The sequence below is a fragment of the Triturus cristatus genome, chromosome 3_1 (genome assembly GCF_964204655.1).
Source record: "Triturus cristatus chromosome 3_1, aTriCri1.1, whole genome shotgun sequence".
NCBI lineage: Eukaryota > Metazoa > Chordata > Amphibia > Caudata > Salamandridae > Triturus > Triturus cristatus.
The window spans coordinates 723,335,956-723,351,842 of record NC_140583.1 but is presented as its reverse complement, the minus strand read 5'-3'; the positions used below and the strand labels follow the sequence as shown (position 1 = coordinate 723,351,842).

General features: G+C 47.1%; 1 protein-coding gene across 5 annotated transcripts in view; it reads left to right on the top strand.

Moving 5' to 3' along the window:
• Positions 1-10,359: 10,359 nt before the first annotated feature.
• CDHR5 (cadherin related family member 5) overlaps positions 10,360-15,887 on the top strand; it is a 342,674-nt gene continuing 337,146 nt past the window's right edge. For 4 of the 5 annotated variants that reach the window (XM_085644842.1, XM_085644841.1, XM_085644840.1 and 1 more), the window contains exon 1: positions 10,369-10,684. In XM_085644842.1, the coding sequence (XP_085500968.1) occupies positions 10,597-10,684 (88 nt within the window). In that variant the 5' untranslated portion in view covers positions 10,369-10,596. Of the gene's footprint in view, positions 10,685-15,887 lie in introns of all 5 variants that reach the window. The other variant, XM_085644838.1, reaches the window with a different exon arrangement.

Genomic DNA, 15,887 nt, shown 5'->3' with positions numbered 1-15,887 from the left:
ATGGACTGCCATATTGCATTTTTAGTTGCCAATGATGCAGTGGAAGTGATGAACAGTTGTTGTTGGTGTTCTATCACTTCCGTAATCAAAATCTTGTTTTCCTGCGAACTGAATCGCTGGTTCCTCATCTTCTTCTCCTTGCCCTTCTCCTTCCCCGACGTCCCTGGCTGGTCCGCAGGGGGGTTTGTGGGGTTCTGGTTGGCCTCTATAGTTTCTCCAGCTTCCTCCGTGGTGCTTCTCAGTTGTTTGGGTTTTGTTTTTCTTATTTTTGGGGGGTTTTCTGCAGCTTTTATGGTGATTTAACCCGCCTGACGTAGGAATTGCAAGCCTGGCACTGCTTATCGCTGATATTTTCATCGGCGTTGGGCCCACATTTTTCATAATTGTATATCTAACTGCTGTGTGCTTAAGGCTATATGACTAGTTTGAAACCCTAGGGTTTATATGGGGATGTGGGGTGGGCGTCCTCCCTTTTAAACACTGCATTACATGGTTATCTCTGAGGAATTAAGGGGCATATTTACAAGGGAAGTGGTGGAGTGAAGTGTTAGCCTTCCTGGCTTAACACCTCACTCCGCCACTTCAGAAACGAAGGGCTGCACCATATTTACAAGAATAGCCCTGTGTTTCCCCCTGCGCTTGCGCTACACTTAGCAGCCTAGCGCCAACGCAGGCCCCCTTCCACCATAGTGCAAGGGTGTCTGTGCGCAGGGAAAGATTGTTTATGTACAGGAAGGTCCCCCTTCCTTCACAAGAACAATCTTGAAATGCCGATTTGCAACTTCTATGTGTGCTGCTTAATGCAGCACACATAGAAGTTGCAAATCGGCGTTTTTAAAAATGATTGTTTATGTGCAGGAAGGGGGAGCTTCCTGTACATAAACAATCATTGGCCTTTTGCTGTTTTCATGTGTGCTGCACAAGGCAGCACACTTGAAAGCAAAAACAACGAGGAGAAATTAAACATTTCTCCGTGTTGCGCCAGAGTAAGACCAGGTTTTCCCTGGTCTTAATTCTGGCGCTGCCTCCTATATATGCCTCCCTTGTAATTAGGGGGCCAGCGTCACAATCAATGGGTGTGGCGGTGGAGCGCCCACAGCAACACCCAGTGGCCTAACACTGCCTTGTAAACAGGGCAAAGCCCTTATCGCCACAGGAACGTCGTAAAATGTGATGTTCCCATGGCGATAGGGACTTGTAAATATGCCCTTCAGTGTGTATACTAAGTGAGCACTTCAATCCCGAAAAATTACCGACCATCAGTAGTCATCTCTGATAGTCACAGGAGGCACACACGCATCATTACGTACTAGCACCCCTTCAACAACTGATAGGTCCTCTTAAACCTGTACTAAAGGTCTCAAAGCAGCATCAACATTTCTTTCCTTGGGCCAACATTCTTTAATTAATTTGAAAACATATTGTAATGTAGCATCCTGTTTGGAGCTTCTAACCACTGTTTATGTGTGATCACCCCTTCGTTCCACAGTATATCCCCCACAAAAGCAATCACATTCTCATTGCCTGGAGTGTGTTGGATTCTTCTGCTCTGATAGGTAACCTGGAGTGACATCTGATCTTATGTTTTTCCAATCAGGTATGTATTTCACCAAAAACTTTAATTCTTGCAGCTTTTATAACAATCTGACCAATCATGATGAGGCTTTCCCTGAACCATTGGCACTCAACAGGTGGAGCAATGGTATGTGGTCTGTGAATAGATCAAAATGGGAACCCCAAAGGAAAGTCTTGAACCTTTCCACTGCCCAACAGCATGCTTCTCGCTCAATGGTGCTGTAACTGACTTCTGCACTACTATAACAGAAAGAGGCAAAGGCAACGGTGTTTTCTTTGTCCTGACATAACTGTAAAAACAGCCCCCAATCCAACTTGACCATCATCAATAGTTATGATACACTTTCTGCTATTGCCGGCTACAAATGGAGTTAAAGCTGGGGCTGAAATATTGAGGGGCTTATTAACAAGCCGCTTGTGCTGCAGGTACGTCACTTTTCCCACATTAAAAGTGAGGCATCGGCAGCGCAAGGGGCTTGTAAATAAACAACACAAGGAGATGATGGACGGAGCGCTGAAACTTTCCAGACACTCACCTCCAGTCACAGATGTGGGAATCCATCATCGTTCTTTAGCTCACTTCGCCACCCCAGTTCAGACCCAGCTATATGTAAATCAGTCTTGACCCTGTTCCTTATGGGAACAGTTCAGTCCGAACTGCCAAGTCAGGTCTTCCCTGGACCAGTTTTGGAGTAACAACCCTCATCAGCCAGGCAGCTTAAATCCAGTGGCAAAGTGAACAAGGTACCCGCTTCTGGTCATACCCTGCCATCATCTCCTTGTGTTGGCTTGTAAGTAAGCCCCTGAGATTCTTCACTTTCTGAAAAGCTTATAGTACATCATCCTTCCTTTCTTGAGTGAATTCCTCAAGGGCTGCACAATAAAAGTATAAACTTGCACAAACCTTGAATAGTATTCGCTTAGCCCGAGAAAGCAGCAAAATCTGGATCTTTGTCACTAGGTGGATGTGCATCTACAATAGCTTTAAACAATGAAAAACTTGGAGAAATACTATTGGGAGTGATAGATTGCCCTAAGTAGTCAATAATTTCTGTAACAAAATTGCATTTGTCTGTACGAATAGTGATATCAAGCTCTTTAAATTTAGTGAAAACTTTTTCAAGAGTGTGATTATGTTCAGGTAAAGATTATGCAAAAATCAGCACATCATCTTGAAATGCTTAGTGGCGTAGTATGGGTTGCCAGCGCCCAGGCCATGTCATGTATTGCGTCTCCTAACCCGTGGACCGTTATCAGTGCATGTGCTTCCTGGGAGCCCTGCCAGAGAGACATAAATTGGCCTAGTTTCCAAAGATCAGACTCTTAACAATGGCCTGGAGAAACGCTGGCAAACGGCGGCAGAGTCACCTCAAAAAAGTTGGCAACATCATCAAAGTCGCCTCAGTCCCCACAAATCCACCACCGTTCAATCTAGCACGTTCGTTCCTGGTAGTGCTGCAAAGTCTTAAAGCCCTAAAGAGTCTTAAAGAGTCCTTAATCAAGACACAAGCTTTGTCAAGTGTCAATGAGGTCACAGATTAAGTAGGAGAATATTTGATTTCTCTGCTCAAGGACCCCACTAGCCTCACTAGAGCTCACCCAAGGTCAGGTTCATAAGAACCGACAAATTGCTACCGACTCCTACCAATCCTCAAGCAGCCAGAGAAAAGAATACAAGAAAGGACAAACACAAGGGGGAAGCACCGTTTAACAGCAGCAGCTGTCCACTTGGGGTACGTATTGAGGAGATTGGAGCTTGGTTACTAGCTTAGAAAATAGAGACTACAGCGAGTTGTAAGTACATATAGTAATAGGAGGGCTGTAACAATTCCAGGAGCACAGCCTGCCGGGCACAAGCAGAACCAACCTAACACAGCTTGCCTCCACAAACCACGGGGGCCACAGCAACGCCTAATGTGATTACCAGCTGCCAAATGTTATCTGCTACTACTTGCCTGATGCCTGTAGTTCCTACAAGGCAGGCTGGTAATGGGAGAAGGAGTAGGCGATGGGTAAGCGAGGAGCGGGAGGCAAATGTACTATCACAGCCAACAATAATCTGGGCAAAATGTTGGCAGCCGAACACCTACCGGCCAAAAAAACTCAAGAAAACAGCAGGGGTCCTTTGGCGTGGCTCCATAGCGAGCGTCATACTCCCGCTCCTGCATTCAGTGAAGCTCCTCCCCTCGCACTAAACCGCATCAGTTTCCAACATACCAAACCACGTCAGTCTCTCACAAACTCTGTATCCTTCAAGAACTTAATCGATATGGTCTCGCATAATTATTTATCTAAAGTGTATTATCTGACATTCCCCAGTAGCGTGTCAAACACTTTAGACAAAATTACCGTACACTATCAGAAGACTAGTCCAGATTTTTGGAGGCTCTGCAAGAAGGTAATATTGGCCAGCCCTTGCAAATTTCAGAGCACTCTTCCAGGACGTCTTACCCTTTTAAAATGTTGGACCCTAAGATATTTGCGCCCGAGGCAACCGCCCCTGAGGCTCCGCCCACGCTATGGCACTGCTCATACCCCACTCACACCCTCCAATATGTTATCCATGAGGTGCAGAAAAAACACTACCTGCTGACATCAATCCAAAAGGAAATTTGCAAAACTTAAATGCTCTGAAAGGAGTTAAAAAGGTAGTTAACTCTTGGGACCTTTCATCTAATGGGATCTGGTGGTAAGCTGATTTGAGATCCAAGAGTGTGAAAAATTTAGAGCCTCCAATGTTGGCAAGTAAGTCTTGAACCTTGAGCAAAGAATGACAATCAACCACAATGTTCATGTTGAGATTACACAGTTCAGCGCACAAGTGAATCTCACCATCCTTTTAGCACACAATTACACTAAGACTTGCCCATTCAGAGGAGTCAGTGTGTTTGATTATGCCATCTCCAACTAACTTCTATAATTGCTTTTTCAATTTTAATTTTTTCAATTCAGCTCTAACCCTAAAAGGGGAAGGTATGGCTTTGTGTGTAACAGGTATAGCATGCCTCTTCAACTTAATTGTGTGCACATACATCTGAATGAGCCCAATCTTACCAGAACAAATGTCAGGAAGTCTTTTAACAATGTCTTCAGTGGGATTAAAATTATCAGTACCCTGCTACCCTGGCTAGTGGATCAGCAACCGGCACAAGCATAAGACCAAGTTTTGCAGTGTCCTGCCAGCCAACTATATTTCTACCCTTGACTGCAACACAGATTTTAGTGGACATTGACCTGCCTAGGAAAGACACATTGTCTATGGAGAACCCAACCATATCGATTTCCCCTGATCACAATAAGCTTTAGGATGTTTGTCTGGTGTGCTCAGGATAACATTAGACACCCACTATTGGCAAAATAAAGTATCAGATATGATAGTAATAGGTGCACCTGAGTCACACATCATGTGACAAGGAGCTTATCTCCAGATTCAGGGCCAGGATTCAGGACCATATTGTAAAACCGTATGTACCGACGCTTCCTCTGGTTGGGACGCCCAAGGGGTCTAGTCACACCACCCCTATTGATCTGGTGGACTGACACGCGGTGGGAATCCATACAATGACAACAGACTTGTGCCATTCAATGATCTGGTACGGGAAGAGGGTATGCACCCAGGACACTTTCTCCTGCACACTTCTTGGATTAGTCTATTACAAAGTAAATGGGGAGATATCACACAGCAGTTACAAACATAGTAATCCAATATATCCATGTGTTGGGGAATGGCAGTCACCTGATTCGTTGGTTTGCGGACGCCCTCTGTCACCATACAGCAACAGCCCTGACTCCACTGCGTGCGAAATGGGAATTTGATATGAACCGCTCATATACAGATGCAGAATGGAATATTGTACTAACGAGTCCCACACGTTTCACGTAACGCGAGGTTTCAATTAATACAATATTATATAGTGCACCGGGTGTACCTCACCCCAGAGAAAATCAATCGGTATTTTTACAGATCAGATTCCCACTGTCCCCGCTGCACCCTCCTAGATGCGGACATCGTACACATGTTATGGGTGTGCCACATGCTCTGGCAGTTCTGGGACAGGGTGAATGCTCAACTGTCGGAGTGTACAGATAGACAGCTTCCACACTCATGGGAATCATGCTTATTGGAGCTATTTCCTAGGGGTAGGGCATATAAGGCCACAGGTAGGTTTATAGATTTGGGCTCTGCAGTGGCAAAGAGACTCATTACAAGATGTTGGAAGTCTGTGGAACCCCCCCCGAGTTCCTGGCCTGGGCCCGTTCTGTTCTAAATTGGGCAACGGAGAGCATGTCCCTCAGGAGGGAGGAAACACTGGGTTTATGGAAGTTTCTGCTCTCGGAGTCGATCTTGGCAAAATTGCAGCTCAATCTACAGGCCATATTAGTCGTACTATCCTCACAGCCAACTGAGCCTGAAGTTGGTCAAGCTTAGAGATGGGAAATCACTCTTGATACGTTGGGTTGGCCGCAGGGATTTCTGTGACAGAACATTTGTACGAGACATGGTACTGATTGGGGAGGTATAAAGTATATGCCTTTATTTTGATACACAATGACTGCTAAGGAGGAGATGACTTGAGACTTGTTGCATCCTGAGACTGTTTAGGTTGTTCATATAATATATATATTGATCTTAAAACTGCATATGGGGTACTGTAAAGACCCCTAGGTGAGATGTAAGAAGAGAAGAATATAATGCAACTTTGATGAAAAAAAGAAGGATTATGAGTTCACTATATGTTACTTTTTGTTGGAATATAAATTACCCTGGTTATCATTGCCCCATGTATCTGCGCCATGTACCTGGTAGCAATTACTATTAAATTGGATGTCCCTGTTAAAAATGTCAATAAACAGATCAACCAAAAAAAACAACTGTGCAAAGTATACAATTCAGTGTCCTTTGAGTGTATAGTTTAGAGGGGAGCACTCATAGTGCTATTGACCAGATAATGTTTACCATGGAAGATGATTGAAGATTTGTGCATGGACTTTACCCATAACAATGGTGAAAATATATTATAACATAAAAATATCATGGTATCAGTGCTCTGAATGCGTAAAGACAACATGTTTTTCTTACATGTAAAATAATCCCTAATGCATTCCAATAGAGGCTAAAGGACACACCCTGCCAACAAAAGAACAATGGGAATGGAAAATTACCTTGTGGACTGATCCAAGACATGACTGACAATGTCTCAAGCAAATTGCTGCAGTTTTGGGAGCAAAAGAAACTAATTGCTGAAAGAAGCTGACCAAAAACCCCTTTCTGTATATAGAAAGTATCCATTGAACGCAATATGTTTCCCATGAATAGCGCAATAACAACCTAATAAAAACTGTGAAAAAAGAACAGCATGTATGTTTTGTTCAGAGAAAGAAGTGGCGCCAGAAGGACTTTCGCAGTTCTACGCAATTGAGAGGGTGCAGAGGGTGCCGGCCAGACTTCCCAGACCAGGAGCACCGCCGAAGCCAATCATTGCTCAACTGCTCCATTTCCGAGACAGAGATCATATACTCAAACATGCTCGACAAGTGAAGGATTTACAAATCGGAAATAGAAGGATATTGGTGTTCCCGGACTTTACCGGGGAGGTGCAGAGGCAAAGGTCCATGTTCCTGGCTGTAAAAAGGAAACTATGACAAATGCAGCTCCCAAATGCCATGCTCTTCCCCCCTAAGTTGTGTGTTGTTGGGAGTAAAGAGGTGAACGACACAGGAGGCACTTCGCCGAGATCGACTGCAGGAGATGGCGGAACGAGTAGAGGTCAATCGAGAGCACCGACCCCAACAGAAGCTCAAGTCGCAAGGGACAAGGTCCTCAAGGCGGTGGTGGAGCTTAGCCAACCGGGATCCGGCCCTAGGTCGACGAGGAGCGACAGAGAAGATGGCAGGTTGGAATGTTCCCCAATATTGAGAGCGGCGGAAGACTCGGAGACGGAGATGCCTGTCATGACACCCCACACCGCGGATAAGCTAGGCTGATCTGGGAGATGCGGGAGTTTGGGACTTTGAGACTACAAGTCTTGGCGCACTATATCCTTTTGAAATGTACATTTCAAGCAAAGTAGGAGGGAGGAGGGCTGCGGCAAGTATTCTCGAGACACAAACATGAGGAGTTAAGGGGGGCCGACGATTCTTCTACGAGGGGAGATCCGGGAGGAGGGGTTTCCGAGGCTGGGGACAGCCACTACACCCACATATTCAATATAGTTAGCAGAATGTGGAATGGATGGGGGTCACTTCTACCTGTCCTGGGGAAAGGTAGTTCAATTATTTTGGGATTGTTCAATGGGGACTAGGCGTGTCTGGGATAAGCATTTTACTAGAACTAGTTTTACGGCTCTTCAACGAAACCCAACATAGATTATAAGTGCATCTCATGGAATGTACAGGGGATGCACTCCATGACAAAGCAACATAAAATACACGCATTCCTGTTGCGCAGAGGAGTGCAAATTGCATTATTACAAGAAACGCATATAAACGCGAAGGAGGGGACTGCCTTGAAACGCAGGTGGCGAGGACAATTATTTTACAGAAATTACTCCGCATTTGCTAGAGGTGTACTAACTTGGGTGAGAGAAGGGATCCCATTTCAATGCACCTGGGAATTTGTAGATCCGAATGGGAGGTATGCAGTAGTACTGGGTAAGGTGGACAGAAGGGACATAACGATCGGGAGTATATATGCTACAAATACAGAACAAGCCTCATTCCTGGCAGATTTTTCTAGGTCACTAGCGCATGTACTGACGGGACCGGTTCTCTTTGGGGGGTACTACAATAGCGCTGAGGATGTAGGGCTTGACAGGTCCCACCCTCCCTCCACGAGTCACCTCCTCACAGGGTAGCAAGGGCAAGGAGAGATTGGCAACGGAGATTAATAGATACTTGGAGGGCGCACCACCCGGGGGAACAGGACTATTCGTTTTTTCCCCTATGCATGACCTCCACGTAAGGCTAGACGCTGTTCTATGTACTCCCGAGATATACGGACATATGCAGAGTAGCGAATACCTGCCACGTACAATATTGGACAACAATCCTCTGCTGGTCTGACTCAGCTGGTCCAGGGTTAGAAAAAATATCCTTACATGGCGCCGTAAACCAGAGGCGTTGAAGGATCAAGTATACCAGGCCAAGATCCGCACAGCCATAAAACAATACTTTGTGGAGAATGCAGGTCCAGCCTCCAATATCATAATAGAATGGGAGGCATTCAAAGTGGTGATGAGATGTTGCTGTATTTCTGAGGCAGTAGGAGTGAGGAGGACGCTTCTGATGGTGTAGGTCTTTCTAGATGAGGGCGAGGCTGGTGTGCTTTCCATTTATATCGTGCTCTTCAGAGGCGGGCAGGGGTTTAAGTGGATGAAACAATTGGGGGTCTCTCAAAGGGGCGTGGCCACTGTAATTAAGGGCGTGACTTAAAAACACATAAGCTAAAAATCTGTGCTTAGCATAGTGTGCCGCCCGACTTGAATTTTGCTGTTTCTGTCAATGCATCCGGATGTATGATACAACAAGTAACACCATACCTACAAGTCAGGATTATTGGCTTTGTCAATGGTTGTTCGCAGGGCTCGAGTCGGGGTACCACGCGGGTGGACGGCGTCCCCCCACATGTTTTACCGGGAGCTCAATAACTGGAGCAAATGGAGCCACACATTCACTCTTTGGCCTCTCTGGGGCGAGATCGGAGCTCATTCAGAACGCTGCTCACGCGGTGGCTTCTCTGATGCAATCGCATCTAACGAGTGAGCGAGGGGAGGCAATGTGTCTGATGATGCAAGCCACCTTTCGTGACGTCACTTCCTGTCGTGACGTCAGCGTCCCCCCACTTCTTTTTTTAGGACTTGTGCCCTGGTTGTTCGTTGCATACGATAAACAACTATGGCGTGTATATATTGAAGAAACTCCCACTTAAAGCCCTGGTGACACCACGGCAACGTTGCTGCTCCAGAGTTTCAAAAAGAGAAGGGAAATCCAGATAGAAAATGACTCTTTTTAAAGGATTTCCCTTCCCCTACAACGCTCACCCGGCATGACGTCATGCCGTAACTTCTCCACAAGTGAGAAGTGAGCAGTGTACAATGATGTCACTGCAGTCCGGCAAAAAACACGGAAAGCCTGTGCCAGAGCACAAAACAGAGCCCGAAAGAGACCCGTTTGGAAGACCCCTTTAAAAAACTGCCGGTGCTCAGCAGCGGTGGGACCCGGCCCACTTAAAGCCCTAGAGTGGAGGCCGGATAGAATTGTTCTCCACGTGGGGCATGATCCCGGGCATCGACACCTTGACTTCCATAATATGTGTCCGGCAGTGGTTGCCCCTTGATAATGGCGCAGAATACCCATAGAGGTGTCGCTTTCAAGTGGCGTCCCCCACCACCCTCTTGAAGGAGGCCCAGAGTAGCAGCGGCGCACGTTATGCCGCACGGGTCGCCCCGAATGAATGCTCAGGCCGTCCTGTCCGCGGCAGCTCATGCGGAGACAGTGAACCCAAACTCTCACTCCATTCACGCTGTGAAACCGAACCGACGGCGGCATTCTACCGAATCCACAGCAGGCACCACACGTCTCTCACCGCAGGGAACTCAAATCTGGTTTTCCAGAGGAAAACTACTTAAACAGTGACGAGTATTTCGGGTTTGAGTGAGCTTGTGGTGAAAGTGCCACTCCACAGTCACCTCCTTCTCCGTCTCCACCGGTGCTTCCTCTAATAACAGGTGAATAAATAACCCGGCCCTTCCTTCCCCTATCTGTAGTCAGGAGGTTGTAAAAATTAAGCGGGCTGGGGAGAAAACGGGCCCGGCCTCAGGTCTGCTTGGCGACATCAGCACCTTGGAGATGAGCGCTGCAGGGCTGTAAATGTGGGAGTGTGTGAGAGATATGAAGGTGCAAAGGTCACCGGGAGGCCGGGGGCACACCGCCGCGCTCTCCCGCCTGCCTCTCAGTCCGTGATGAGGCCCTCTCCCGTGGACTTGTCTGGGGAGAAGACGTGAGCTGTGAAAAGGGGGCGCCATGGCTGCTTGGCAGGGATCTGCTCTCGTTCCACTGTGGCTTTTGCTGAGTACATGCCTCGGATTGGCCTTGGCACAGGGGAACAGAGGTAAGGTCACTTGTGGGGTTCACCCGCTTCCTTCATCTTCAGGAGTGGGAGCCACAGGCTGCCCCATCGTCCTCATAACTGAGCGCATTTTAAAGTGAGCTGGAGCGTGTGCTGGCAATGGCGGTGCGTGGATGACGCTGAAAATCTCGATATGATCTTTCGCATATCCAGAGAGTGCGTGAGCCCAGGGTGTGCCACCGAAGTAGACTATTCATGTGGATGCCATTAGCGCAGCGAGAGTCCGTCCACCCTCTGGCGTGGCAGGGAAGGATCGCCTCGGAAGGAGCATATATTTGAGGGTAGGAATGGACAGTATAGAAATAGAGATGGAAAATTAGGATAGGACTGGGAAGGCAGGACACAGAAACAAAACAAGAGAAAACAGAACAGAAGAGATAGCAGGAGCAGACTGGGTAGGACTGCTGAGAATGGGAGAGGGAAAGACAGAGCTGGGTAGACGATGACAGGGCAGTAGAAGGGAGAAGAGGAGCTCTCCGGGTCGGATAGAACATGATGGTAAGAAAAACAGGATACACCAAGCTAGATTAAGACAAACCTTTAGAGAACATAATTGAGTAATACGGGAGAGAGAAAGCAGACTATCTAGGGCACAATTGCACGTTAAATAGAACTCTGCTGTCTTGAATGGTGTTGTAATCTCTGGCAAAGATGTGCAAAGTAAGAAAAAACAGGTAACTGGCCTTCTCTGCCTAGGCTTAATTTTAGTCGTTGTTTGCAGGTGGGGCCCACCGACACTCATTTTTGGGGACGGGCATTTATTTTTCTTCATCTGGCCTTGAGTTAGATCAAGAAAGAGAAAAACACAAAAGGGGGAAAGAAGGAGGAAGAGAAGGCAGAAAAACAGTGACAGAGCGAGAAAACAAACATGAATGGAAAAGAACCTGCATGATAGAGACGCACTGAGTGTCTGGTGTGGGGTGAAGGAGTCATGCAGTGGAATCAAGACTGCCCAACCTTTGTACTGGGCACCCAAACCCTCAATTGTGCCAACCACAGGTTTCTGAGCAAAACGTTAGGCCTCTGCACTTAATCTTTTACAAATTAAGCACTTTGGACCGTGCTCCAATATAGGTAATATTTTATGATACACCGCTTTAAAGAACTCTACATCACGATGCAGTTAACAGTACACTTCTGCACAGTGGCATAACAATAGCTCCTGCAGCCCCAACGGTGCAGGGGAGCCCCCGAGCACAGTGCATGGACAGGCCTGAGAGCTCATGACTGGCTCCGATGCGTGGGGGGCGGCCTCGATGTACTTTGCAGGGGGGCACCCTCAAGTTTTTGTTATGCGATTGCTTCTACTCCAAGACCCTAGAAACAGCTCCAAACTCTTGTTGACTATATGTCTATTTTTTACAATGTACAACATTCTGCTGTCTTTTGGCTAGTTTACACTGTTCAAATACGACATACATCCATACACACATTTATAAAACAAAATAAAATGCACTCCAATGGAATAAGTTGTACAAAGTAAAGTGCTTGGTAGATTATTTTCAAATGGAAACATTTTAAAGTATTTACATACTCAAAAAGGGTTCAGTACAAGATATGCATGAAGGAACAAGGGCTGGTGCAAGAAACAAGATATGTATGAAGAAATAGGGATGCAAGTGACTATATGACGAAACCCTTCACTCTTCCGTCCTCAAAAAGTTTCAGAGTCCACCAACTAAAAGTTCTAATCTGTACTGCAGTGACTTATCATAGCTCTGGACCTTATGAGAATTTGCAAAATACACCCCTAGTACATCAGAATCGACTTTAAAGTCTGATTGGTTGGCTGTAAACATATAGTACAAGCCAACAATATATTGAAGTGAGGCAGGAGTTTGTATTTGTGTGTAAATGCGGCAGAGAGAGAAGCAATCAACATGATGACTCGATAGCTTTCATTAAGAAGAGCGCTAATACACATAAACAAAGTTGTTAATAGGTTTATAGAATTTAGAAAGAGGAGAACAGGAGGGCAGCTGGGCAGAGAATTTCACATATTCTTAAGTTATACAAAGAAGAATAGACCTCTCGATTGGCCCTTCTTTGTTGCTGTAATTGTATTTTTCTTGTGTAGTAAATCACAAGCTGTGACTAGAGTGATATATCAATAACCGTAAGGCCAATAATCGAGGTAGCGCCTAGGATATAGCTAATGGACCCTGCAATATGCTTTATATTGTATATGCTCCCATGCTATGAGGCAGTGCAATGAAGCCCTTGCTGTCTGTATGTAGCCTTTGTCCCATAGCTTCACTAATACTTTTGCCGCTGGGTTTTGAACCAATTGCATAAATTCTGTCAATTGTCATGTAACACTCAAATGTACTGCCTTCCATCGGTGTAACAGTGGAGGTGTATAATTATTGAATATGGCCCCTCATCACGAGAGAAAGTACAGAACTTCCATTGGTTTCTCAGTGCACAGAGGAGCAAAACAGAGGGCCCAGAGATCCCACTTATCTGGGGCTCAAGTGTTTGCTCAAAATCCAGTTTCACTCCCAAGAAGTTTACCATCGGGATAGGGATAGGAGAGAGGCCAGTTGTTCTGGCCAAATGTTCGAAGATGAAAGTGAAATGGGATAAAAAGGAATCAAAATGTCTGTCCTGCTGCCTTTAATCTGTTGTGGTAAATGACAGTCATGCGCGACAAAGCAGAAGCTATAATTGAACCTGGAGACACCTGATCCCACTGCTCTAAATATTAGATGAGCGCAAAACAATACATGTATAAAACATGGAGCTGATCCAGAGGGCCACTGTGGAAACAGATAGGGGAAAAAAGCAGGGAGGGTACAGGGCCTCAGGCACCCAAAAAGCAAGAGATCTTGGAGAGCACTCAAAATGGGACAGTGCCGACATTTTGGTACGCTAGGAGAGAAAAGGGCCTATCGAAGAGTATCCAAGCACGTTTGCTCTCCTTAGTGGCAGTTGTGCACACCCAAACAAATGGTCGATGTCGTGAAAGGTGGTCCAAACATCAAGCAGTGCCATGAACCACTGACAAAAGCGATCAATCTTCGCTCTTGAAAACTGCCACAGCTACTGATTTGGTGCCCACACCAAGAAAAACAAGCATTTGCAATGCAATAGGTCTCGCATTATTAAAGTTTGAGCTATTGGTGTTGCATTATTTAGCAATGCCAATAGCTCAAAGTTTAATAATGCGAGACCTATTGCATTGCAAATGCTTGTTAATGTTTTTCTCTTCATCTGTTTCCTTCCCTGTGCACCCTAGCCCACCGCCCTCTTTTACGCTATTCTTCAGTGTAAATTAATTTCAGGCCAGAGCGCCCCTAGGAACAACCCAGCCTTGTGCTTTTTATTCGCCATTTGAAGGGCGCGGGGGGTTTGGTAGGTTTGAAATGTGGACTTAGGGTGTCAAACATAGGTGCCCAGTGCCACCTAATGCCATGCACAGGTGCCGTTTTGACAACAAAATATGAATTTTTCCACCAAGAATACCTCGCCCTGTGTCTGGTGAGAGCCCTGTGAGGCAAACTGGCTTCTGTGCCCGGTTTACCCCTTCCCAGGGCCCAAGGAACCCCATCTGTTTCATTACACTCTCTTGTAACTTTGATGTCACAAGACACGCAAATTGACGTCACTTCCGGCAGCCCCTCTAACCATCTCTAAAGGCCCCTGTGATCGAGCTTACAGTTTGTTTTACTCCTACATAAAGGCAGACTTCCTTTATTTGCGTATGTGTTGTCTTATGAAGCGCTAACCACGCCTGAGCAGGTATCAGAGCGCTGTACTGAGGGACGTTGTGAGAACAGGCAAAGTGAAGCATGCATTGAGTAGCGACATCATAAAACAGAGGGCTGGGCTGCCAGGTGTGACAGGGGCCTGTAGTGCACCGAGTGGCCAAGGGTGTGCGAGTGTGCTGTGGGAGACATGCATGGACACATGGCAGCACAGCGGGCAAACAGCAGCCAGTCAGCAACAGAAGGAAGAGAGGGCCGAATATTATAGGATTAAGTGACTGGCGTGAAAGGATTTCAGCAGAGGCAGTGGGGCTGGGGCGTAGACAGCAGAACAGCAGCTGAGACTCCGCAGTCAGTCAGCAATAGAAGGAAGAGAGGGCCGGATATTAGGATTAAGTGGCTGTAGTGAAGAACGCTTTTAGCAGGAGTAGCGGGGCTGGGGCAGGGACAGCAGAATAGCAGCTCATACAAGCTGTAGCCAGTCAGCAACAGATGGAAGAGAGATTGGATATTGAGGTTAAGTCACTAGAGTGGAGGAGGCTTTCAGCAGAGACAGTGGGGCTGGGGCACAGAAAGCAGAAAGGCATGAGGGACTGAACTAGGGACAGCGCGGAAAATATGGCAAGTCGTATGTTAGATTTATTTTACGTTCGAAAGAGCACCTGCAACCCGTTCACCCCTGACAAAGAACAAATGCAATTTATGGCAAAAAAGCAAGCCCTGGTACCTGGGCTACTGCTGCGGAGAGTCGGACGTCTAGATAAGTCGGGCTCAGTTGGAAGGGTCGCCGCTGAGGGGAGTCGGTGCAGCTTCACAGGTCGGGCTAATGTGATAGTCACAGCTTCAGGAGTCCGGTCCAAAGTACCGGCGTCGCAGATGAAGGAAGTAAAGCGCGTGCAGTTTCTAAAGCCAGCCACAGCATATCGGGGCCATGGAGCAGAGCGAACCATTAACTTCCGAGGCTGACCGGGAGGTGAGCCGTGGCGCGATCCTGACTAGGAAGCTCTTTAAACAAGACTATAAGTCCCAGAAATTAAAGAAAAAAACTGTTCTGGAGCAGAACTTCGTACACGAACCTGGGAAACTCTAAAGTGCCAATAGTAGCATAAGTGAACATGCCGGAAGTCAGGCGCCCTTGCCCGGGACGTGGGCGGGGCCTACTCCGGCAGGAAGAGAAACGGCGTGCCATGCTAACGCGGGGCTCCCATGCTGAAGGGAGAGCCCCGCTGTGGCGACCGGAGTGGAGCGAAGCCCCGGGTTCCAGGAGGGGGCCCGGGTGAAGACTGCGGCAGCCGAGGCTGACTGTGGCGGCCGAGGCTGCCCACGGCAGCGCGGGGCTCCAGGGAAGCCCCGCAAGAGAAGTGCTGCAGCCGCGAGGAGGAGCCCCCCCAGAAGAGCAGCCCGGTGAGTGATGAAGGGCTGGGGGGCTCCGTGTGGGCTATTGTTGGTGCCTGATCGAGGCACAGCGTCCTTTTGGC